Raw genomic sequence first — 26425 nt, forward strand, 5'->3', positions numbered from 1 at the left:
GTCTTCAAAAAACATACTGAAAAAATCTAAGTAGTATTTAAGAATTTAAATATTTAATAATAAAATTTAATTTATATACTTCATATTAATATTTCTAGAGGTTACAGAAACTTCTAAACCAAATTTTGATGAAATATTGTATCACTTAATCAACTCTGAACACCTAGGTACTATTTATATTTTTACATTGAATATATATCTTAAAATCTTCCATATTAGTACAAGTACTAACTATACATTTTATGATAATGCACATTTTGCCTTTGGAAGAAACCAATTTTAAGAGTATAAAAATTTTTAACTTTTAAGACTATATAGACATAAAAGGTACAACCTCATGTATAATTATTATGTAGTGATATCTTTTTTTTTCAATGTTTATTTATTTTTGAGACAGAGAGAGACAGAGCATGAGCCAGGAATGGGCAGAGAGAGAGGGAGACACAGAATCTGAAGCAGGCTCCAGGCTCTGAGCTGTGAGCACAGATGCTCGGCTCGAACCCACGAACTGTGAGATCATGACCTGAGCCAAAGCTTAACCAACTAAGCCACCCAGGGCCCCTGTAGTGACCTCTCTTGAAAGCTTGGTGCTTTAATTCCTTAAAAAGTCTTATGTAAGAGGTTTGGGATAGCATAATCATTTCCATCTGTATAATTACTAACAAAAGTGTAGGACTCATTAGTAGAGAGCGGAGTATGTAATCCCAATACACATCCCTGACTCCAAAAGGGTTGCCAATAAAAACCATGAAAGATGGTCTTCCAGCATCACTATTCCACACAAATCTGAACAGCGTGAGTGACAAAATTCTAAGCCACAGCTATATGGAAGATATCTACACCTTTGTATTAAAAAATAATGTAGCTTTTGAACAGGGTGATCATTCAGTATACAACTAATGTTACAGGGGAAGGAAAAGACTAGAAAGAGGGAGATAGTAAGGGACAGAGGTGGGTTCAAGTTAGTGATGTTACAAACTTCACTTAAGGAAAAAAAAAGTTTAGGGACATGGAGTATGGGTAATTTTGGATAAATGTGGTTGAAATAATACAGGCTTTGGAGCCATATAGACTTGGTTTGAATCTTAAGTTTATTACTTATTATCTTTTTGACTGTGGCAAGTTAACCTCTGAACTTAGTTTTGCCACCTGAGAAGCTGAGAACACCTAACTCAGAACACTGTTGTTTATCTTACATGATAAAATACATACACATGTACCAAGTACATATAAAAACTTTCTTTTTCTTCTCCTCATAATTATTACTGTACTAAAAGATAATCACTGCAACCTACTGGATAATTCTAATGCAAGATAATCCCAATACAACCTACCGGATATATTCAGAATTGCTTGCAAACACCTATATTCTTTCCATAACGCAAGTAGGTCTCACAATAAAGTGACATCACCTACTTAGAAAGATTACAGGTATTATGACTCAGATGTGGAAAGGTCACAGAAAGGAGTAGTATAAAAAAGTGATTTGAACTCAAGGGCATCAGCAATGAGCACTCTCCAGTGATGCCTGGGACCCAATGGTTCTCTAGAAAAAAAGCTCAGGATTGTCTGAAATAATGGAATACGAAAGCATAGCAGAGGACTGTCAGCACAGCCCTGGAATAGTAATAGTATGGAAAATAGTGGAATTATCCAGTCAGCAACTCACAAACTATCCGTATGCATACTAACCCTAATATCCAGAAGGGTTTCTGGGATCAGATGATTGTATAGGTTCAAAACCTAGGCCTGATGCTTTTTGGTTGTGTGCCAAATTACTTTGCCTCGATTTCACATCTGTAAAATGTGGACAGTGATTGTTAGCACTACACAGAGCCATGATGAACATTTGATGAGCTTATCATGGAGAGGGTTTAGTTTTGAACGGTACCAGGATACATTCCACACTTAATCCACATGCCTCTCGCCTTCCAGGAGGACACCCTTTCTTGGTTCTCCTTCTGCTTCTCTGGTCACTCCTTAGTCTCTGAAGCTGGCCACAGCCAGGGCACAAGCGAAGGAGTCCTAGCAGAGAACAGCTGCTGAGAGGCTTAGAGCCAGGCAGAGATGACAGAGGTCACACAGTGCTGGAGTCTGAGCTTACCCACATTAAGATCGCAGGAAATACATTTCCAAAAATAAAGGCCATACTTGAGGAATAAGAAGATAGGAATAAGGAATTCTAGAAATAAGTGCGAACGGAAACAGACCACCCCAGTAAAGCCTACACCCAAGTTCTGATAGGACTAGGTTGATGTGACCAGTAATTTGTTTTTTAGAGGAAGCCTCTATAACATACCATCCACAATTTCTAGCATACAATAAAAATTACTAGATGTGCAAAGCAGGAGAAAGTGTCCAATAATCAAGATAAAAGAAATGAAAGTAAAAAAGGTTTCTAAATAACTGTGATGAATATGTCAAAGAAAAAAAGAGGAAAAGACATGCAAGATAGGTAACATGGAACACTTCAACAGTTACAATCAGTAAAAAAAGAATTGAATGGACATTTTAGAACTACAAAATCCAGTATCTTGAAATTAACAATTTACTAGCTGGATTTAAAAACACACTCAACACCTTAATCCTATTTATTTAGAAGAGAATTAATGAATGACAAGAAAGGCTAACAGAAAACATACAAACTGGGGGCACTCAGCTGGCTCAGTCAGTAGAGTATGTGACTCTTAATCTTGGGGTCTTGAGTTCAAGCCCCACATTGGGTGTAGAGCTTACTTAAAAAAAATAATTAAGAAAAATTTAGAAAGGAAAACCTACAAATTGATTTTTTTCCAAATTTAAGGACAGTGACCAACAGATTTGAAGAACTAAGAAAACCTTAAGGCACGAACCAAATTTCATAGTCAAATGGCTGAAAACCAAAGATAAAAAAGAAACCTCTCAAAAGCAGGTTTCACATGATCGGGCCATCCATTACCTCCCTGATGGCTTATGACTCTCCAACTTAATCCTTTCTTTCCTTCCTTGCTGTCCCTTGAACAAATCTGGCAAAATCTTGCCAGATTGTGGCTGTCTCCTCTGCCTGGGACATTCTTCCCCAATGTGTCACTCTGGGCACCTCACTTAACAATCACAGCCCACTTCCCACCCACTTGTACACCCATCCCTAGGCTATCCAAGCTCTTAGAGTCCCAATCACTCAAGCATTCCTTATTTTTTCCCACAGCACTTTTCACCTTCTAATATAATTTACTTCCTACGTTTATTGCTAATTGTCTGTCTCTACCCAATAAAAAGTCATCTCTGAAATGATAAGGATCTTTGTTTTGTTCATTGTTGTACCCCACGTATCTTGAACAGGGCCCTGCACACATAGGTGCTCAACAATTATTTGTTGAACGAATGAATGCCATTATTATATTGTCATTATTCTAAGCCTTTTTAGTCACCAAGTAAGTTCATGCCATGTCCTCCATCTAATACAGTTTTCTCTTTTTACCTTTGGAACTGCTTTTGAAATGTGATTAAGACTGGTACAGTAGCTCAGTAGTTAAAAAACAGACCCTGAAGCCAGGTAACATGGATTTGCAACTAACAGGATTCCATATACATACATTCTGCATTCTCTCTCTCTCTCTTTCTGTCTATATATATATATGTATACACACACACACACACACACACACACACACACATACATATGGAATTTTTATACATATTACATTATATTTATATATATGCAACTTGCAGAATGTAGGCAAACAACTAAATTGCTTTCTCCATTATTAATAATTACTAATCCATTACCAATTTATTTATACATATAATCAAACAGTAGCAATAATAGCATCAATTGCATAGTGTTCTTATAGGTTCTAGGCATTTCACATACTAATGCATTTAATCCTTCTATCAACCTCATGAAAACCAAGGCACAGAAAGATTAACTAGTTTGTACCATGACATACAGCTTAGTAAATGATACAGCAGGATTTAGACCCATGCTGAGTTCCAATGAAAAGAAATTTTTAGATTGTACAAAATACTTCCTAAACAATATAAATGAACTAAATGTAACAATTAAATTTATGTTTGCTTAAAAAAAACAAGGCAAAACCTTTCTTACCACTAAAGACAGAAATGCAGATATTAGGATATGTCACTAGGTGATGCTCTTTGTTAAATTTCTCTCCTAAGAAGGTAATCTGAGGATTTATAACTTATTCAGATGAGAAAAAATTTATGCTAGGTCTAATAATTAATTTAGTTGGCTCTTTAACCACAAAAGTTACCTCAGCCAGAAAATAATTTTGTATGCAAAAAGGTAAGCCCCACAAAATTATGGGAAACTTTCTGCAAAATTGTAACCTTAGAATACTGAGACTTCCTCACCACGAATACGGTATCTCTTTCTCCAGCATGAATATGGTATCTCTTTCCACTTATTTTTCCTCTTCCTCCATTTATGTCTCCATTTTCCTCAACGTTTTAATAAGATTTTATATTTTTAAACAAAAAAATTCCATTAAAAATGGGAAGAGGGTTTGAATAGACATTTTTCCAAAGAAGACACACAGATGGCCAAGAGACGCATGAAAAGATGCTCGACATCACTAACCATGCACCATGACTTTGATGCAAATCAAAGCCACAATGAGACATCATCTCATACCCTGTCAGAAGGACTATCCTCAAAAAGGCAAACAGCAAGGTGAGGATGTGGAGAAAAGGGAACTCTTGTGTACTGTTCATGGGAACATCAGTTGGTGCAACCACTATGCAACCGTATGAACTTTCCTCAAAAACTAAAAAAATAGAAACACCATATGATCCAGTAATTCCACTACTGGGTATTTACCCAAAACACTAATTTGAAAAGACATATGCTCCCCTATGTTTATTGCAGTATTATTGACAATAGCCAAGATGTGGAAGCAACCTAAATGTTCATCCATAGATGAATGGACAAAAAGATGTGGGGGGTGTGTGTGTGTGTGCGTGTGTGTGTGTGTGTAACATATACATGCATACATATACATATAAATTATAAAATTAATAAGACAAAGACATATTACACACTTATCAAACTGACAGAAATGTAAAGATCAAGTGTTAGTTAAAAAGGATACAGAGCACTGGAACTCTAATAGATTGCTGTGGGAAAAGCAGATAACAATTCTTCTGGAAAGATAGCTTGGCATTATACAGTAATCCTGAAGATGTACATAGCTGGATGGCCTGTACCGCTACTAAATATACATCTAATGGAAATTTATACCAAGAAACACATGTAACAATGGTCACAGCAGTATTATTTGTACTAGGAAAATTTTAAAATAACTCAAATGTCCCTCAGCATTAGAGAGGATAAATAAATTGTAGTATGTTAAGACGATGGAATAAAACACAGTATTGCAAAATGAACAAATTAAAGCTCTTACAACAATATGGATCAATTTCACACCCATGTTCTTTATTTCATTATAAAGAGATACAAAATAACATGCATGTATAAGTCTGTTCATATAAAGTTCAAATCCAATGTCTGCCACTTATTTTCAAATGGTTCAGGAAATAAAATATTTATCTAATACCTAATGAGATATAATGAAAATGTAACCGATCAATTGTGAATCTACGGGAAGAATAGACAAGGTTTCATTGTACTAATTTGCTGTTTTCCTTGGGTTTGAGATTTTTCAAAATAAAAAGATAAAAAAAGACTAAAAATCAGACAAAACTAATTTATATTGTTTAAAAGTAGTTTCTTCATCTGGATGACAGATGTATGACTTTTCTTATAATTATTTATTAAATTACACATACATATTTTATATATTTTTTCCGTACGTATATTTCACAAAAGAAGAAAGGTTAAAAAACGTGATCCAGTATGTAAAAATACTTTCAAGAAAAACTGCTTAAATACACTTATTAAACATTATTACAAAAAATAAATAACAAGTCTTTTATAAGCAAACTTTAAGTAAAGGGACTTTGTTATGCGGGTCATTTACTTGGGATCAATCTATCAAAAGGTGCTGAGGACCAATTTTTGAAGCTTGCACTATAGTTATATCATCTGATTTTTCCATGAGATAGTTCTTACACAAGTAACAATTCTGAATCTTGTTTAGTTTGATATTAGGTAGCACATTCTTCTAAATAATTCCCTTGAACTGCAATATGATAACCTAATATTCACTTTGGCAGGTACTCTGGCATATGCTACTTAAAAGTGTATTATAAGAGGGGTGCCTGGGTGGCTGAGTCAGTTGGTGAAGTGTCTGATTTCAGCTCAGGTCATGATCTCATAGTTTGTGAGTTCGAGCCCCGTGTCGGGCTCTATTCTGACAGCTCAGAGCCTGGAGTCTGCTTCAGATTCTATGTGTCCCTCTCTCTTTGCCCTCCCCAATTTGTGCTCTGTCTCTCCCTGTCTCAAAAATAAACATTAAAAAACTTTTTTAAAAAATGTACTGTAAGAAAACACTAAATGAAAGTTTCATAATTATCCAAGTATCATGCACATAAGTTATATAGTCCATGTGTGAATTTTGCCTGTTTTCTATATAGGTTTTTGCTATTTTTCTCATTAGGATTTCACAGTATTTTTGTGTAAAACCCTCAAAAGTCAAAAGTTGTTCGGAATTTCATGTTTTCAAACTGACTTTGAATATATTAATCCCCTTGATTGTCTTTTGTGTCATCTAAATCAATATCAAAATCTAAATCATCATCACTTTCTTCTTCATTTCTTCTGCAACTTCTAGGGTTGGAACGTAGATTACTTTCAGGATTTTCTGTGTTTTCTGGTTCTTTATTAAACCTAAAATTGAAAAAAAAATTAAAATTTCTATTTATTTCTCAGGCTTTCATTATTTAACTATAGAGTGACAAGAACTTTATACTACATTTCCTGATTAGGAGGAGCCTAAAAAAATAAGTATAGAGTAAAAAATCCTTGAAGACTATTATCAGTCAAGATCCAACCAATTATAATATTGTTGTCAAGGGGCGCCTGGGTGGCGCAGTCGGTTAAGCGTCCGACTTCAGCCAGGTCACGATCTCGCGGTCCATGAGTTCGAGCCCCGCGTCGGGCTCTGGGCTGATGGCTCAGAGCCTGGAGCCTGTTTCCGATTCTGTGTCTCCCTCTCTCTCTGCCCCTGCCCCGTTCATGCTCTGTCTCTCTCTGTCCCAAAAATAAATAAACGTTGAAAAAAAAATTTTTTTTTAAATAATATTGTTGTCAACAAAATAGCCTCAAAGAAATTAATATATGATGTCCACTAAAGAAAAGCAGTTATATAATGAATGAATTCTTCTGTGATGAGTGATGAATGTAAGCCTTATGGATAAATATTTCCATTTCCTAAAAATATAAAGTTTTATTTTTACTGTAATGATAGAAAATTTTAATGAATAATTAAGACTTTTTTCCTGTTAGGTAGAAGGAAAGAATCTAAACTGGTGTGATAGACTGCACCTTAAGACTCTTAGAGCTACTGAATGTTTCCTTGAAAGAAAATCCATTTATCAATTACTAAAAGAGTAAATCCCAGACATGAAAAAAAAATACTCACGGAATAACAATGTCTTCTTTCTTTCCACATTTTGCACAAACTTCAAGTTCACAGGCACATGGTCTACACATTATGTGATAAGAATCTTTCACTGCTTTTTGTAAACATTTAACACTACAAGTGGGAAAAAAATCAAGTATTATTTTTTACTAATTTCCTAAGATTTATCTGCTGAAATGAGGGGGTGTAGCTAAATGCATAAGTGAAAAGCCTAAAAATCAAAACTCCTATATTTCAATCTCACTTATCTTATGTCAATTTAGATTAATTATATAGCATTTCTAAATAACAGTTTGTTATTTTTTAAGTAAGCTCTAGGCTCAAAGTGAGGCTTGAATTCATGTCCTCGAGATCAAAATTACATACTCTACCTACTGAGCCAGCTAGGCACCCTAGATTTATCTTCTTTCTTAAAGCTTTTAAAAATGTCATCTGCACGGGCACCTGGATGGCTCAGTCTAAGAGCCTGAGACTCTTGATCTCAGGGTTGTAAGTTTGAGGCCCACATTGGGTGTAGAGATACTTAAATAAATTTTTAAAAATGTCATCTGCAAATAGTGACAGTTTTACTTCTTCCTTTCCTATTTGGATGCCTTTTATTTCTTTTTCTTGCCTAATTACTCTGGCTATGACTTCTAGTACTATGTTGAATAAAAGTGGCAAGAAAAGGTATCTTCATCTTGTTCCTGATCTTAGAGGAAAAGCTTCCAGCTTTTCTCTATTGAGTCTAATGTTAGTTATGGGTTTATCATATACAACCTTTATTACATTGAGGTATGTCTCCTCTACCCAGTTTGTTGAGAGTTTTTATCATAAACAGATGTTGAATTTTTGTCAAATGCTTTTTCTGTATTTACTGAGATGAACATATTTTTACCTTTCATTTTATTAATGTAGTATATCACATTGATTCACAGATGTCAAACTACCCCTGCATCCCTAGAATAAGTTCCACTTGATCATGTTGTATGATCCTTTTCATGTATCATTGAATTTGGTCTGCTAATATTTTGTTGAGAATTTTTGCATCTGTGTGCATCAGGGATACAGGCCAGCAATTTTCTTTTCTTCTGACATCCCTGTCTGGTTTTGTTATCAGAGTGATATTGGCCTCATAAAATGAGTTTGGAAGTGTTCTCTTCTCTTCTATATTTTGGAATAGTTTGAGAAGAATTGGTGTTAATTCTTTAAATGTTGGCAGAATTCACCAGTAAAACTCTCTGGTCTTGGACTTTTGTTTTGGGAGAGACTTTTGATTATTAATTCAATCTCCTTACTAGTAATCAGTCTGTTAAGATTTTCTATTTCTTTAAGATTCAGTCTTGAAAGGTTGTATGTTTCTAGGAATTTATCCATTTCTTATAGGTTTTCCAACTTGTTGGCATACATTTGTTCATGTAGTCTCTTAGGATCTTTTGTATTTCTGTGGTATCAATTGTAACTTCTGTTTTACTTCCGATTTTATTTGAGTCCTTTCTCTTTTCTAGCGGGTGAGTTGAGCTCAAGATTTGTCAATTTTGTTTATCTTTTCAAAGAAACAGTTCTTAGTTTTATTGATCTTTCCTATTGTCTTTTTACTTTCTATTTCACTTTTTTTCTGCTCTGTTCTTTGTTATCTCCTTCCTTCTACTAAGTTTGGCTCATTTGTTCTTCTTTTTCTAGTTCCTTGAGATGTAAAATTAGGTTAAGTTTTCTTATTTCTTGATGTAAACATTTATTGCTATGAACGTCCCTCTTATAACTACTGCTATATCTCATATGTTATGGTGTGTTCTCTTTCCATTTTCATTTGATCAAGGTGTTTTGTTTTGTTTTCTCTTTCTATTTCTTCTTTGACCCATTGGTTGTTCAGTAGTTGTTTACTTTCCACAAATTACTGAGGTGTACACTTTTGTTCTTGTAATTTATTTCTACTTTTATACTGCTGCGGTTGAAAAAGGTACTTGATATGATTTCACTCTTCTTAAAATTTTAAGATTTGTTTGGTGGCCTAACATAGGATCTATCCTGAAGAGTGTTCCACATGTACTTGAGAAGAAAAGTGTATTCTGTTGTTTTTAGGTGGAATGTTCTGTACATATCTGTATAATATTGTTAAAATGTCCACACTACCCAAAGCAACCTACACATTCAATGCAATGCCTACCAAAGTTCCAAAGACATTTCTCACAAAAATAAAATAATCCTAAAATGTAAATGGAGCCACAAAAGACCTCAAAGAGTCAAAGCAATCCTGAGAAAGAACAAAGCTAAAAGCATCACACTTCTTGACTTCAAACTATATTACAAAGCTACAGTAATCAAAACAGTATGGTGTGGACATAAAAACAAATGCATAAATCAGTAGAACAGAGTTGACAGCCCAGAAATAAAAGCACATATATATGGTCAATTAATTTACAACAAAGGAGGCGCACCTGGGTGGCTCAGTTTGTTAAGCGTCAGACTTCAGCTCAGGTCATGACCTCATGATTCATGGATTTGAGCCCCACATCAGGCTCTGTGCTGATGGCTCAGAGCCTGGAGCCTGTTTCGGATTCAGTGTCTCCCTCTCTCTCTCTCTCTGCCCTTCCCCCATTCACACTCTGTCTCTTTCTCTCAAAAATAAACATTAAAAAAAATTTTTTTTTAATTTACAACAAAGGAGCCAAGAACAAACAATACTCTACACACACACATACATACATACATAAGAAATGAAAATATACATGCATACAAAAACTTGTACATGAATGTTGACAGCAACATTATTTGTTAATAGCCAAAAGCATGGAAACAATCTAAATGTCCATCAAGTAATGAATGGCTAAATAAGATGCATAGCTCTACAGTGGAGTACTTAGTAATAAAAAACAATTAAGTACTGATAAATGTTACCACATGCTTGAAAAAATTATGCTAGGAAGCCAGCCACAAAACACTGCATGTTATATGATTCTGTTTATATGAAATGTTCAAAACAGGCAAAGTGATCGAGCCAGAAAGCAACAGTAGGGGTGTTTGGGGGGAAAATGCAGATTGACTACCAATGGGCATGGGGTTTTTTTCTGAGATGATGAAAATGTTCAAAATTGGTTGTGGTGATGATTGCACAACTCTATCATATACTAAAAGCAACTGAATTGTACACTTCAAATGGGTGAAGTGGATGGTGTGTGAGTTAAATTTTCATAAAGGTATTTTTAAAAGTCAAACGGAAGTGTTAGAAATAAAATCTTGGAATGAAAGACAAAAGACAGCAGAAATACACTTTAAACAGAAACATATAGACAGTTAAAAGTAGGACAAGGAAAAAAAACATGCAACTACTAATCAACAGAAAACTGGAGGGGCACCTGGGTGGCTCAGTCAGTTAAGCCTCTGACTCTTGATTTTGGCTCACGTCATGATCTCAAGGTTTGTGAAACTGAGCTTTGCATCGGGCTCTGTGCGACAGAGCAGGGCCTGCTTGGGATTCTTGCTCCTCTCTCTCTGCCTCTCCCCTGCTTGCATTCTCTCTCTTCCCTCTCTCTCAAAATAAATAAACATCTAAAAAAAAACAAAACAGAAAGCCGTAGTCAATATATTGATATCAAAATATACTTCAAAGAAAATTGCCAGGTATAAAAATGGTTATTACATGACAATAAAGGGATCAATTTTTTAAAAACACCCAATAATCAGGGTGCCTGAGTGGCTCAGTCGGTTAAGCAACTGACGTTGGCTCAGGTCAGGATCTCACAGTTCGTGAGTTCGATCCCAATCTGTGCTGACAGCCCAGAGCATGGGGCCTGCTTCGGATTCTGTGTCTCCCTCTCTCTCTGTCCCTCCCCTGTTCGTTCTCTGTCTCTCAAAAAAAAAATAAACACTAAAAACAAAATTTAATAAAAACACACACACACATAATAATCTTAAATGTTTAGGCATCTAACAACAGGGTGTTAAAATAAATGAGGCAAACTATTGATAAAAAGAGAAATAGAAAAATACACAAGTATAATTAGGGACTTCAACACTTTTCTGTAATTGATGGAACAAGTATGCAAAAAAATCAATGAAGTTATAGAACACCTGGTTGATAGAAGCCTATATCAACCAAATTAACATTTATAGAACACTCCACCCAACAAGAGCAATAAATTCTCTTTAAATACACGTGGAGCGTGCTCCAAGACAGACCATATTCTCAGCCATAAATTAAAAAAAATTAAAACAAATTAAAAAAAATTTTAACCTGAAATTTGTTCTTTTACCATAATGAAATTAATCAGTACACAGAAAAACATCTGCAAAATACCCTTATATCCAGAAATTAAACAAAACATTCCTAAATAACATGCAGTCAAAGAGGAAGTCATGAGGGAAATTAGAAAATATTTTGACTGAATGACAATGAAAACACAGCATTGAAATTTATAGAACAAAGCTAAAATATTCTTCAGAAATTTATATAATTAAATATTTATATTAAACAAGAAGAACTATCTGAACTTCTACTTTAAGAAAGCAGGGAGGGGGGCACCTGGGAAAAAGTGTAAACTCAAAGCAAACAAATGGAAGGAAGCAATGTCAATACAAACCAAAATCAATGAAATTGGGGGGTGCCTGGCTGGCTCAGTCAGCAGACCATGTAACTCTTGACCTTGGGGTCCTGACTTCAGGCCCCACACTGGAAGTAGAGTTTACTTTTTAAAAAAAATCAATAAAATTGAAAACAGAGAGATAGAGAAAATCGATAAAACCAAAAGGAGATGCTTTTAAAAAATTAATATAATTCATAAACACATGGCCAGACTGACGATGATAAAAGAAAGGAGACAAATTACCAATATCAGGAATGAAAGAAGGGACAGCACTAGGTAAATCTAACAGATATTAAAAGAACAGTAAGAGAATTTGGCGAACAACTCGATGCACATAAATCCAACAACCTCTACTGACACAGACACATTTCTGAAAAGGCATACTATCAAAACAAGAAATAGCACTAATTAAAAAAAAAAAACTAATTACACAAGTCCTTTCAGAAAACAAAATAGGAAGGAAAAGTTCTCAACACATGTGATGAGGCCCTAATATTGTGATAACACAAAGACAAAATTACAGACTGGTATTTCTAATGAACATAGATGTAAAAATCTATAACAAAATGTTAGCAAATGAAATTTATCAAATTTCGGAAAGGGTATACATCATGACCAAGCAGGCTTTATCCAAGGGCACGCAAGGTTGATTCAATATTAAAATCAATGAAGGGGCGCCTGGGTGGCTCAGTCGGTTAAGTATCGACTTCAGCCCAGGTCATGACCTTGCGGTTAGTGAGTTCAAGCCCCGCATCTGGCACTATGCTGACAGATGGAGCCTGGTGCCTGCTTCTGATTCTGTCTCCCTCTCTCTCTGCCCCTGCTCCTGCCCCGCTCACACTCTCTCTCAAAAATAAAAATAAACAGTAAAAAAATATATTAAAATCAATTCATATAATTCACTGAATTGATGTTCTAAGGAAGAAAACCCATTTATTGATCTCAATAGACGCAGAAAAAGCATTAAAGTAACATCAATGCATGATAAAAACTCTCAGCAAACTATAAAGGAAACTTCTTCAAACTGATAAAAAGCATCTACAAAGAAATTACAGCTAACATCATATTTAATGATGAAAGAATGAATATCTTCCTTATAAGATCAGGAACAGGGAAAGAATACAGGCCCTCATCATTCCTTTTCAAAAATATACTGGGGGTCCTAAGCAGTGCAATAAAGGCAAAAAAGAAATACAGTAGCATACAGATTGGAAAGCAAGAAATAAAACTGTCTTTATTTTTTTAAATCATTGTCTATATAGAAAATCCCAAAGAATTAACTAAAGAAGTATTAGAAATAAAAAGTGAGGGAGCGCCTGGCTGGCTCAGTCAGTATAGAATGCGACTCTTGATCTCTGGGTTTTGAGTTTGAGTCCCACATTGGGTGTAAAGATTACTTAAAAATAAAATCTTTTTAAAAAGTAAACAAATAAAACATGAGTTTATTAAATTTATAGTATATATGGTCAGTAAACAAAAATAAACTCTGTGTTCTAGCAATGACCAATGTCTTTCTGTAGAAATTGGCAGACTGATTCTAAGAGTTATAAGAAAACGGCAAAAAAAAACTATAACTGACAAAATAATTTTGAAAAAGAAAACCAGGTGGGAAGACTCATGATTGGATTTCAAGACTTACCGAAACACTGCAGTAATCAAGTTAGTGTGGTATTGGTGAAAGGATAGACACATGGATCAATGGGACAAAACAGAATCTAGAAATAGATCCACACATATGCAATCAATTGATTTTCAGCACAGTACAAAGGGAATTCAATGGAGAAAAAATAGTCCTTTCAACAAATGATGCTATAACAACTGGATATTCATAAAATTAATAGGAAATGGTTCATAAGTCCAAATATAAAATCAAGAATCATACAACTTCTAAAAGAAAACACAGGAGAAAATATTTGTGAGCCTAAGCCAGGCAAAGATTTGTTAACTACAACAAAATCATGATCAAAAATTCCTGATAAGGGGCACCTGGGTGGCTCAGTCAGTTGAGTGTCCCACTCTTGATTTTTGGTTAGGTCATGATCCAAGAGTCATGAGATGGAGCCTGCATCGGGCTCCACACTGAGTGTGGAACCTGCTTGGGATTCTCTCTCTCCCTTTCTCTCTGCCTTTCCCCTGCTTGAGCTTGCTCTCACTCTCTCTCTCAAAATAAGTAACTGACTGTAATGGCACTGGGTTCAGAAATCAGGCCCTCTCTATTTTACCTATTCTTTTTTTTTTTTTTAATGTTTATTTATTTTTGAGAGAGAAAGAGAAAGAGACAGAGCATGAGCAGGGGAGGGGCAGAGAGAGAGGGAGACACAGAATCCAAAGCAGGCTCCAGGCTCAGAGACCAACACGGGACTCGAACTCACAAACCACAAGACCACAACCTGAGCTGAAGCTGGATGCTTAACCAACTGAGCCACCCAGACACCTCTTACCTATTCTTTCAATACCTGTATTCTTCTCGGGCACAGGATGGCTGTACATGTCATTAGGATGGCTGCCGATCTTAAGACTCCTGTATAAGGTTTCTTCCTAAATAACCAAGCATGATCCCTCAGTGAGCATAAAATCCAAGATACATCTGACCATGTGCTTTCCAAAAGGGACCAGTCAAAACCATGACCTAGTTGGGGCACTCACACAACAGCGGACCACTCCCTTGGGACTGGGTCATGGACAAAGCTCATGAGAAAGTTGCCCAGATTAGATAGAAGTTCCATACTTTCGTTTTTTTCATGTCTCAGATTTGTCCTTACCCATGGGCTGTTCGGTGTTCTTTGTCCTACTCTCAAGGGCGTCTAGCTTAGATATAGGACACTCATTATGATATAAAATAACTGCCTCTTCTTAACAAAAGCCAGGACCTTCACCTCATCCATTTATATTAGACCTAGAGTCTTAGAAAAGGGATTATTATTGGTCGCCAAATACATCGACTCCTCCAAAACGGAAAGAGGCAGCCCCAATCTCTGTGGCGATGCAGTCCATTCACCAGCACCTATTGCAGTCTAGAATGCAATAAAGAAGCAAAGGAAGGTCGACATCCCTTCTCAAGAAGTACAAAGGTGTCAGAGTGGTCAAGAAGAGGACGCTGGCTGCCACTCTGAATCCCAGAACAATATTCTGGGCAATAATCCCAGGCAATATTCCTGATGAGAATATTCTGTCATTCAGAAGCAAAGGGGGATTTTGGTAATGGACTCCTACTCAGTTAATGTACTCTCCTCATTTTTGTAGGAATTAAATATGGAATCAACTTTCCTCAGTCCCAGAGGACTCTCCCTTGAGCTGTCTCCTAACACATTAGTCAATTTGGACAACAGGATTTCTAATCTACCTGGGAAAAGGCCTAAAAAGGAAGCAAGAACTGCTGATTTCCAGACTAAATGCAACCTCAGTATTGGGAAGACTTCTCCTGTCTTCCAAGGAAACCCATGTTGATTGAAAGGAAGCATAGGCAGGGGTTCCTTCTTTGGAAGGCATGCTAGGTCAAAGAGGTCAGCAGGCTGGAGATGCCCACCTACACCAGGGACAATGGTTCCAGGGAAATGTCCCCAGGGCCCAGACTATCCAAAGCAATGGTCTTGGGGATCAGCAGGGATGCCTCTAGCCCAGGAGGCTGTCACTATCTTTCCCATCCTCGATCCCATCCAACACTCCCTTGGGATACATCTTGAGAAACTGGAACCAGTTTGACCCTGACACCTTGGATGCTTCCTTCCCAAGTCTGCTTACTTTTGAACATAGTTGGCCTCAATATAAACTAGAGGATGGGGAAATCTGACCGGAAAAATAGATCAAAACCCCATATGGTCAGCTCTTCATGGCCCTGTATCTGGTCTGTCCTGATTCCTTTAGAGGGCATGAGAACACCCATCTTCTCACCCTCTACTCTTCAATCCACCATCAGCTCACCTGCCTCAGGCCCTTCTACTTCTGTTAATCTGCCACATCACCTGTGTTCTGTCCTGTTCCCTATGAGCTCCCACTTCTTTCCTGTAAACAGGTTGCTGCCAAGATCCTGTACATGCCTCCCTCTGTTTTTCCTGAGTTACTCGCCTCCTCTTTGTTTGCTTCCTCTTCCATGTGTCAGATCTGGAATATACTTTGAGAGGACCAGATAAATGTTGCCTGACTCTTGTTGTATGTGAGGTGTTGTTTTTTTTTTTCCCTCGTTCATCTCCCTGGTTAATGGCAGCGATAACTGGAGCCAACTGTCTGGTTAGTCTACCTCCAGACAGGAGCTTTAAAGGAATATTCCCAAGCAGCTGCTGACATTCCTTTTGTTTCAGGGAGGTTCCCTGTCTTCTCCAGCCCTTCAGGGACTGCCTATTTTCACGTTTTGTTGTGAAAGAAAAAACGCATCTGTTCACCTGTCTGAGCTGATGAGCTTCAGGACCAGGAGTCCTCTTTCCGTGCCATCTGGGCTTTTACACACCTCCAGCCTTGCTGGCGGCACCTCATCTCTTCTGCCTCCACCTCCCCCTCCACCTGTTTCTGCACCACCAGCTTATACAAGGGGCTCCTACACCATTTTCACTGTCCCTGGTGCCACTGGCTCCCACTTCTCCTGCCCTCGGTATCAAGGAGTGAAAGGCACTCCAACCTGCTGGGCCACCTCCGCATGAAATTCAAACAGGAGCGCCTTCCCAGTCAACATGAAGAGGTCCAGGGACCCCTCCCTGGGCTGAAACCACCCACTTTACACAGGCTCCCTAGGTAAAGAGGGGCCGTGGGGAACAAATAGACTGACTTTTCAGTGGGCCCAGGTGCAACATGTTCACTATTTAGACTAAATTTGTTACTTTAATTAAGACAGACATATCTTTAAAGTTATCAGCTTTAAATATAATACTTTAATTCTATCAAGGTTTACCGAAGGTCAAATAAGCTCCTGTTATCACTGTTGCAATCTGTCAGCAAAAAGAGGACTTAAAATCTGGCTGTCTCAAAATTTTCGAGGGGCGCCTGGGGTGACTCTGTCAGCTAAGCTTCCAACTCTTGATTTGGGCTCAGGTCATGATCTCACGGTTCGTGAGTTCGAGCCCCATGTCAGACTCCACACTATCGCAGAGCCTGCTTGGGATTCTCTCTCTGCTACTCTCTGCCCCGAGCGCCTGCTCGCTCTCTCTCCCTCTCTCTCAAAATAAATAAACTTTAAAATAATAAAAACAGGTAGGTTAAATACATAAAAAAGGTTTATTGCTTTCAAAATATTTGGTAACCTAAAACTTTGAAGGTTTGCTAAGTGAGATGATAAATAGGATTGAATCGACTGGATATCTAAATCTTTTCCAAAAGATATGGACTGCTAAAGCTTTGTTTACCAAACACAGGTTTATCTGCTTTGCCTTCTTGTTGCAGAGAAACTGAAGACACTTGGGCCTGTCGGGAAACATGCTTCATGCTGTACTGAAAGACTGTACTATGGAAAAATATGTTTTTAGAAATTATGAAATGTATTTATAAATTTGCCTATCTAAAGAATGCTGGTGTAACAGTTCACAATCAGTTACTATTTCATTTCATTGGAAACTAAGGTTTCTAACAGTTAAAATTCTGTTAAATATAATTAAGGATAATGGAATAAGGAAAGTAATTCTGTAGGAGATACATGGGAAAGATAGAAGGAATGGAAATACATTTTGCTGAGGGAAAATGAAAGTAATTTTGTCCTAAAATGAGGCTGGTTATTTGGAGAGAAATGGCTTATGATAAAATTTGAATGAAAAGGAAAGTTGTAGAAGGTTTGTGAAGAGATATCTTTGGAAAAAACTTCATTGCGTGGTCAGGACTAAGGTTGAAGTGAATGGATTTTAAAAGTACACTGCTGTAAGACTGAAATTCTGCTTCTCTCTCTGTTAAAAAGACAAAAAATTTTCAGATTGTTGGTCTGCTCTTGATAAGAAATTGTAAACAGTTTCTTTTTCTTTATCTGTCCAGAAAAACAAAGCTATGTTTTGTCTTTTTCAGGTCTTTGATTACTTAAGAGAATTGAAACTTCTAAATAATAAGGGAGCTAAGTTTTGCTAACAATTGTGTGACCTTCTGTAGAATCTCCTATTGCCAGCTTTGGTAAATATATCATTAAATATTAAGTTTTATAATGACCTGTAATCCTATTTAGGCACGTGCTTTAAAACTTTGTGAGGTTACAGCAATTGCACTATTAGGTATTTATCCAAGGGATACAGGTATGCTGTTTCGAAGGGGCACAGGCACCCCCACATTTATAGCAACACCATCAACAATAGCCAAAGTATGGAAAGAGCCCAAATGTCCATCAGTGGATAAATGGATAAAGAAGGTGTGGTATATCTATACAATGGAGTATTACTCAGCAATCAAACAGAATGAAATCTTGCCATGTGCAACTACATGGATGAAACTAGAGGGTATTTATGCTACGCAAAATTAGTCAATCAGAGAAAGACAAATACCATAATGACTTCACTAATATGAGGACTTTAAGAGAAAATAGATGAACATAAGGGAAGAGAGGCAAAATAATATAAAAACAGGGAGGGGTACAAAACATAAGAGATTCTTAAATATGGAGAACAGGGGCGCCTGGGTGGCGCAGTCGGTTAAGCGTCCGACTTCAGCCAGGTCACGATCTCGCGGTCCGTGAGTTCGAGCCCCAGGTCGGGCTCTGGGCTGATGGCTCAGAGCCTGGAGCCTGTTTCCGATTCTGTGTCTCCCTCTCTCTCTGCCCCTCCCCCGTTCATGCTCTGTCTCTCTCTGTCCCAAAAATAAATAAACGTTGAAAAAAAAAATTATGGAGAACAAACAGAGGGTTACTGGAGGGGATGTGGGATGGGGGATGGGCTAAATGGGTAAGGGGCATTAAGGAATCTACCCCTGAAATTACTGTTGCACTATATGCTAACTAAGCTGGATGTAAATTGAAAAAATAAATTAATTAAAAATTAAAAATAAATAAATAAAAGCTTTCTAACGTTAACAAACTTCCTGAGATTTAAATGGTAAATGAAGTCTTTTTGACTAATTAGACTTATTTATTTGGTATGTTGCTTGGAAAGCACTGTCAAGCTTATAATGATAAACTTTCTTAGGTTATGTTATATGGGTAAATGCTAAAACTATTCTAGAAAATATATAAAATTCCTTAAGTTTTAATATGTTTAGCACAAGGTCTTTGCTTGATATTCTGATTTTTGAAGTGTTATGTGTCACAGAAGTAACTGGATTTCCTAGTCAGCTACATTACAATGAACTCTCACATCAGATCTTCATTTTTTTTATGAGTGAATTTTATTTTTTCATTTATTTTGAGAGAGAGAGAGGGTACCAGCAAGAGGAGGGGCAGAGAGACAGAGAGAGGAAGAGAGAGAATCGCAAGCAGGCTCCATGCTGTCAGCTCAGAGCCCAACCCGGGGCTCGATCCCACAAACTCTGAGATCATGACCTGCACTCAAATCAAGAGTAGGATGCCCAAATGACTGAGCCACCCAGGCGCCCCTCATATCAGATCTTTAACCACATCCATTTCTGAGCTTTTTTGGTTATTTATAGTTATTGTTCTGATGCTCTTGCAAAATGTGTTTCATCTTCAAAGAGACTTATGAAAAGGAATATGACAAATACAGGTATTTGATATCTTTAGGATAAAACTAAACTGTGTAAGAATTTCCAGAACTAATAGGAAAGCTGCATTCAAACAGAACAAAAATAACATGGGGCTGAATGAACTAAGGAAGATGATTATCGTTTTTATGACTTTTGTTTGAAATATTGCTTGTTCTCTAATGTTTGCTCTCCTAGATTTAAGGAAACTTTCTCTTAAAATATCCATGGTTTACAGAAATATGATAAAGTATTCCCTTGTGAACAAATTGAAGCATTCAACTTTTCTCTTTACCTGAACCCTCTGAAATTCAGAAACTCAGTTGAGTTCTGTTTCTTCCATAGCCTATAGTTATTTGCATAAGTTCAATGAGAATCTGTTCTTGTAATGGGACACCACTGAAAACATTGGTTATTTTACCACCAAAGCTTTAACCAGAACGTCATATTTGAGAGAGACATGCATAGACTCAGATATGATGAGACAGCTTTAAGGAATTAAGGCTGACGTTATGGAGCCAATGGAACCTTGGAAATGTTGGTTTGATACCCTGCTTACAGAGTTCCCAGCAGCCTTACCAGGTGAATAAAGAAGGTCAATTCCTGGCAGTTGTAGGAACTTCAGGATATTTGGGGACCTCAAGGAATATACCCTAATCTACAGGTATTGCAGCAGTCTGATGACAAACACTTGGCTTGGCTCTGGCCTCAAGAGGCTCCTACAAGTTTCAATAACGCATCCTTAGAGGCATTTGGGTAGCTCAGTCAGTTAAGCATCCGACTGTTGGTTTCAGCTCACGTCACGATCTCATGGTTCGTGGGATGGATCCACACGTTGGGCTCTGTGCTTTCAGGACAGAATTCTTGGAATTCTCTTTCTCTGTCTCTGCACCTCTCCTGCTCATGCTCCCCGCCCCCAAATAAATAAACTTTAAAAAAATGCATCCTGATGATATCCATAGATTCTAGTTGTTTTTGTTTATTTGGTTGTTTGTTTCTTTTTTTAAAATAGGCTTCACATCCAGTGTGGAGCCCAATGTAGGCCTTGAACTTAATGACCCTGAGATCAAGACTGGGACACTTAATGTACTAAGTCCCCAGGTGCCCCACAGATTCTAGTTTTGATCAATTTCTTTAAATGTTTGTTATTTGCCTAAGCTAGACAACTTGAGGTAAACTTCGAAGAGACTGCCATAATAGCTCATATACAGATAATCTTCCTGCTTGTTACTCTGAGGGGATAATAAAAGGGACCCCATGTTGTTCATACAACAAACATATGATTACACAGCTGGACAATGGGATGGACTCCCCAATAACTGTGTAAGTCAGTTGTCACCTTGATCAGTTCCTTGGGGCCAGGATAACAAAACTGCTCTTTAAAAGTCAGAGCACACCCCACTCCATGGGGTTAATTAACTATGAACTTGTACAAATAATGGATAGCCTCACCTTGCTGTTAACTGGATTGGAGAATGCACTGGGGAATGCCCTTATCTCCCAGGACACGTCCTCTCCCACTTGCCAATGAATCCTCATAATTAGAATATTGTTAAGACTAGACATCAGGCAAAGAAGGCTTCTTAATGGTTTTATCCCTTAGCCATACTTGTGCCGGAAGCCACCACTATTGATATAAAAGTGAGAAATAGAGGCTTTAGCCAAGCATATAGCAGCCACCTTTAACCCAACTCAACACACAAGTCACCCATAAATTCAAAAAGCGGCCTCCAAAACTTAATGTCCCTTGGGGCGCCTGGGTGGCGCAGTCGGTTAAGCGTCCCACTTCAGCCAGGTCACGATCTCGCGGTCCGTGAGTTCGAGCCCCGCGTCGGGCTCTGGGCTGATGGCCCGGAGCCTGGAGCCTGTTTCTGATTCTGTGTCTCCCTCTCTCTCTGCCCCTCCCCCGTTCATACTCTGTCTCTCTCTGTCCCAAAAAAAAATAAATAAACGTTGAAACTTAATGTCCCTTGACATCCTGACTGCAAGATAAAGGGGAAGTTATTATGCTAATATTGAGATTAAATGTTGTGTGTGTGTGTGTGTGTGTGTGTGTGTGTGTGTGTGTGTGTATATCCCAGATGACTCTGCTAATGTATCCCAAGTTTTAGCAGATATACACATACAAATTAAGGTAATGTCTCACTCCTAGCCCTATCAATGTTTGGTTAAATTCTTGGTTGGCTGGGGCGCCTGGGTGGCGCAGTCGGTTAAGCGTCCGACTTCAGCCAGGTCACGATCTCGCGGTCCGTGAGTTCGAACCCCGCGTCAGGCTCTGGGCTGATGGCTCAGAGCCTGGAGCCTGTTTCCGATTCTGTGTCTCCCTCTCTCTGCCCCTCCCCCGTTCATGCTCTGTCTCTCTCTGTCCCAAAAATAAATAAACGTTGAAAAAAAAATTTTTTTTTTTTTTAAATTCTTGGTTGGGAATGGGACTATAGACTATCTTAAAGGGTCTTCTTATCACACTTTTTTCTTTAAGGTTTTATTCTTAAGTAATCTCTATACCAATTGTGGGGCTTGAATTCACAACCCAGAGTTAAAGTCACATGCTCTACCTACTGAGCCAGCCAGGCACCCCACACTTCTTATTTTTATTGTAATATTAATCCTAGTGTGTTGTCTCTTTTGCTTTATTCTCTCCTATTGTCGAGGTACAGGTAAAACTTCCTAACTCCTTCACCCAGCTGACAGATGATCCTTACTACACAAAACAGTCCTTCCTCAATATCCGCTCTGGACTCTACAGCAATGGGCTTCCATAATAGTTACTTGTAGGGACAGAGAGCAACCAGTGCAGTCCATTAGTAGGGACATCTCTACGGCCCCTGTCGGCTTGAAGAAGTTACAGCACATGGGCCGTTCGGCTTTCAACAGCCTTAAAGATTTTAGGACTGAAAATTGGTCAGGGAGGAAATGATGAGGGATAGAAGCAGAAAAATGTTCACTGTTAGCCCCAAAGGCTGACTTCTAGCCTGCATAGTTTTGATAAGGATCAAATAAGTGCTGGTTGCTACATTCTTAAAGGGTCTTGTAACTAACTGCCTGTGTATCTTATATGTCACCAATAGTTGATATTGAACTGAATGATAAATACCAGAGAAATCTTGCAAACGTACTTTTACGAGTACAAATTCAAAAGATATTTATGATCTAATACTCCCTGCACGTTCCACCCCCCTTGAGTACTAAGCGTGTAACCACCAGCTTCATACAACAAAAGTGCAGTTCTTTGTGCCCACAGGTCCTGACCGCTGACCCCGTGCTACTTAAATAAACCTGTTAAGTTGCAGCATACAATGTCTCAAGAATTCTTTCTTGGCCATTGTGTTCAATGACCCCGGAACAGATGGGAGTGACTACCCAGTTTTGGGCGGTGATGGAACTGTCCTATATCTTAATTGTGGTACTAGTCTCACAACTGTATTCATTTCTCAAAATTATCAAACTGTTGTTAAAAACATAAAAACAGGCCCAAATTGGACCAGCTTATGCTAAGCCCCAAGTCACCAAACCAAGACTTAGTTCACTTTCAGCTCTGCCAGAAAGGGAATCCCACACCCATCAGGCATCTCCCAATCAGCACCAGTTAGGTCATCTGCCCAACAGCCCCCAGCCAGCCTCCAGGAGAGGTGCCTGCAGTAACCAACTGGCTTTTTTGTTTAGTAGAATCTCCTTGTTCCCACTCCCTTCTGCCTATAAATGCCTATCGATTTGTGTATCTCCTTGGAGCCGCTTTCTATCTGCTAGACTGTATGCTGCCCAATTCATGAATCAATGACCAAAGCTAGTAAGATCATTAAAATTCACTCAGTTGAATTTTGTTCTTTAATACTGTATTGCATACACATCATACCTTCAGGGACTTGACTGAGAAAAATAATTTAGAATTAAAAAAAAAACAAACTAAAAAAAAAAAAACCCTCTTTGATATACAATCTAAGTGAAAATAATTATTACAATTTTCTTGTTAAATTATTTGTATGTTTGTATTTTGGTTTTCCAAAAAGCTTTACTTAATTATTCTGCAATAAAAAAACAGATTTTAAAAATGTGGACCATTAGAACACACATGGATAAAGTTCTAACAATCCAAATGGATTAGGAAAAAGTTTCAGGTTTTCTTTTGGCTTCAATTTTATTTTTAAGGTTTAAAATAATTTAAAGAAAGTCCTTCTTGGTTAGGTTCATCAGAAGCTTCAAGGAAATTAGAATGTTTTCATTTCTATGGATGTGTTGTTTCATACGGAGGAGTCCTGGGGTGAGCCAATCCTTAAGTATTCAAATTGCTAATTCAGGGATAAAACTGTATTTACAGAACTGTTAAATGTTAAAATTTACATGTAAAATAGGCTTGACAATAGGATATCCTGTTTTGGAAGCTGGAGTCAAAAGATCCCAGAATCTACATTCTCTAACCCACTGAGTCCCCAAAACAGTGACTCTTAACACTGACTCAAACACCTGCATAGCTTATTAAAATGCAGATGCATGGGTTACAGCCATTATTTACATACTCAGAATCTTGGGGATGGGTCCCAAGAATCTGTTAAGCTCTTCAAGAAATTCTTATGCACATTACCACTTGAGAACTCTTGACCAGATAAAAGTAATATGGCCTAGACGTGGGGCTTTGCCAGGGCTCCTACTGATGGCTGAGACCCTAATGGCCGATTCAAAGAAAAGAAGGAATTCTATTGCTGAAAGCAATTATGCTCTTTTCAAATTTAAATCCATTCTGAAAAACAGTCAGGTTTTATTAGGCTAATAACTCTGTGACTATAAATAGACCCATCTTTTAAGGAGACACACAAGTTTAAAATGTTTCCTTTCTATAAATGTGAAATGTTTGTGCAAATGTAATATAAATTTATACACTTACACTTACAACCTTCCAGTTTCCCTTGCACGTAAGTACCTTTGTGTGCCTTCTCTTTCAAATCTCTTAATCCAGGCTGTAGGAGTAGAATAAAAGATGGTCTGAAAGTAATTGAGTTTCTGCATTTTTTTTTCACCTCAAGACTGCATTTGTGTAACCAAAGAATGTTGATTTTAACAATGAAGGGTTTTGATATTATTTTAATGATAAGAGACACACATTCCAAGCTGCTATAAAATTTGTGAAGTATTTTGAAACATCTTTTAAAATGGCTGAAAATGATTTAATCACTCCTGAGTGTATTTTCTTATAAAATACACAGTAAAGAAAAACTTTAAATTTAACCTAAATACAAATTTTACCTATTTTCGCTTGAAAATGGCTCTATTTTAAATATTTTGTGAGCCCAACACTAAAAGAACTTCAGAGATGTTAAAATAAGGGTTTTGCCTTCTTTTTACTTCTCCATGGAATATAATTCCCAGAAACATTCAAACAATCTTGACCATGCATATATCACAATTAAGCATTTCAGTGGAAACCACGGTCAAAAACACAGGTCACTCTATAAACCATGTTTACTGACAAAGGAGACAGTAGTATACTTAAAAAAAAAAAAAAGTTGCCATACTTACTTTTTTACAATGAAACACACAAAAGGAAAGAATAAATAATTAAAAGCTAAAATATATAGTACATATTTAAGGGTGAAAATCAGGACAAAATTTGAAGTTTTCGAAGAACTGCTACAAATACTATTTTGAAAATAGCGCTGACTTGGGAAGCAGGAGACCTAGACTCTAGCCCAGCTCTGACATGCCCTTGTCATATAATCTTTGAAAGCCACTTTGAGTCTCATTCTTCATAATGGATACTAAAACTACTGACACCTTAGCATGAACAAAGAGGGGCACCAAATTGTACTAGTAATCACTCTATTTGTAAACTCCTAAAACTCAGTTAAAAAAACAAAAATAAAAACTCAGTCTTTTTTAGTGACATTGTTGTGATATTCACATGATTTTTTATATTGTATAATAAAACATACCAACGTTCGGAAGATCAGTATAACTGAGTGGAATAATATTTTCCAAATTCATTATGTTACAAAATCACACGTAGGGATGGGGGCACCTGGCTGGCTCAGTGGGCAGAACATGTGACTCTTGATAGGATTTCTACAATTATCTTGAAAAAGCTATTAAAATGTACTTTTAATCCTTTTAAGATGTACTCTTTCTTCTACTAGCCAGAAGAAATTTGTAGAAATGTATAACAATGCCACTTGTCTCACTAATATTTTTGTTTCAAAAGTTATTTTTCATAAAAATTATAAATCCTTAATGGGCACATGTTGTTTATATTCATATTATTTATTAAATAATTATGTTAAAAATTCGAGTTCTCATAGCTAACACAATAAATCTTAATAAATACAACCCATATAAACCCAGCTTTCTCAGGTCCTGAGTAATTTTTAAGAGTTACAGAGCGGTCCTGAAACAAAAGGTTTCAGAACCACTGATCTAGACAAGAAATACCAAGGGAAAAAGAATTGAGCTTATGTTTCTAGTACTTGCTAGAAGTAAAAGGCTTATTTTACCTTGCCACAACTTCTCTAGGATTGCTTTCATTTCCTGGTTATATTATTACACATTAACCTTTATCATAATTCAGCTCCACTTGTAATACCCTGACATGTGATGCCTAGGTGCTTTCATAAACAATGAGCTATGGTACTCCACCCTTAGTGTACCAATCATAGAAACTTAACATTGACAGAATTCCATAAAGCCACACTTCCTGCCGTGACTCTAAGTAATCTGCTACGTAGAAAGTTTCTGAAACTATAT

General features: G+C 37.2%; 1 protein-coding gene across 3 annotated transcripts in view; it reads right to left on the reverse strand.

Moving 5' to 3' along the window:
• CUNH9orf85 (chromosome unknown C9orf85 homolog) overlaps positions 1-26425 on the reverse strand; it is a 107312-nt gene that overhangs the window by 34869 nt on the left and 46018 nt on the right. Inside the window, exons 3-4 of one of the 3 annotated variants that reach the window (XM_040449355.1) lie at positions 7542-7655; positions 6494-6787 (exon numbers count right to left, since the gene is read on the reverse strand). The exons of 1 other annotated variant lie outside the window; for it this stretch is intronic. In XM_040449355.1, the coding sequence (XP_040305289.1) occupies positions 6640-6787; positions 7542-7655 (262 nt within the window). In that variant the 3' untranslated portion in view covers positions 6494-6639. Of the gene's footprint in view, positions 1-6493; positions 6788-7541; positions 7656-13520; positions 13819-26425 lie in introns of those variants that run through there. One more of the 3 variants, XM_040449357.1, reaches the window with a different exon arrangement.

Source organism: Herpailurus yagouaroundi, unplaced genomic scaffold (genome assembly GCF_014898765.1).
Source record: "Herpailurus yagouaroundi ecotype Mexico unplaced genomic scaffold, PumYag 199, whole genome shotgun sequence".
Lineage (NCBI taxonomy): Eukaryota > Metazoa > Chordata > Mammalia > Carnivora > Felidae > Herpailurus > Herpailurus yagouaroundi.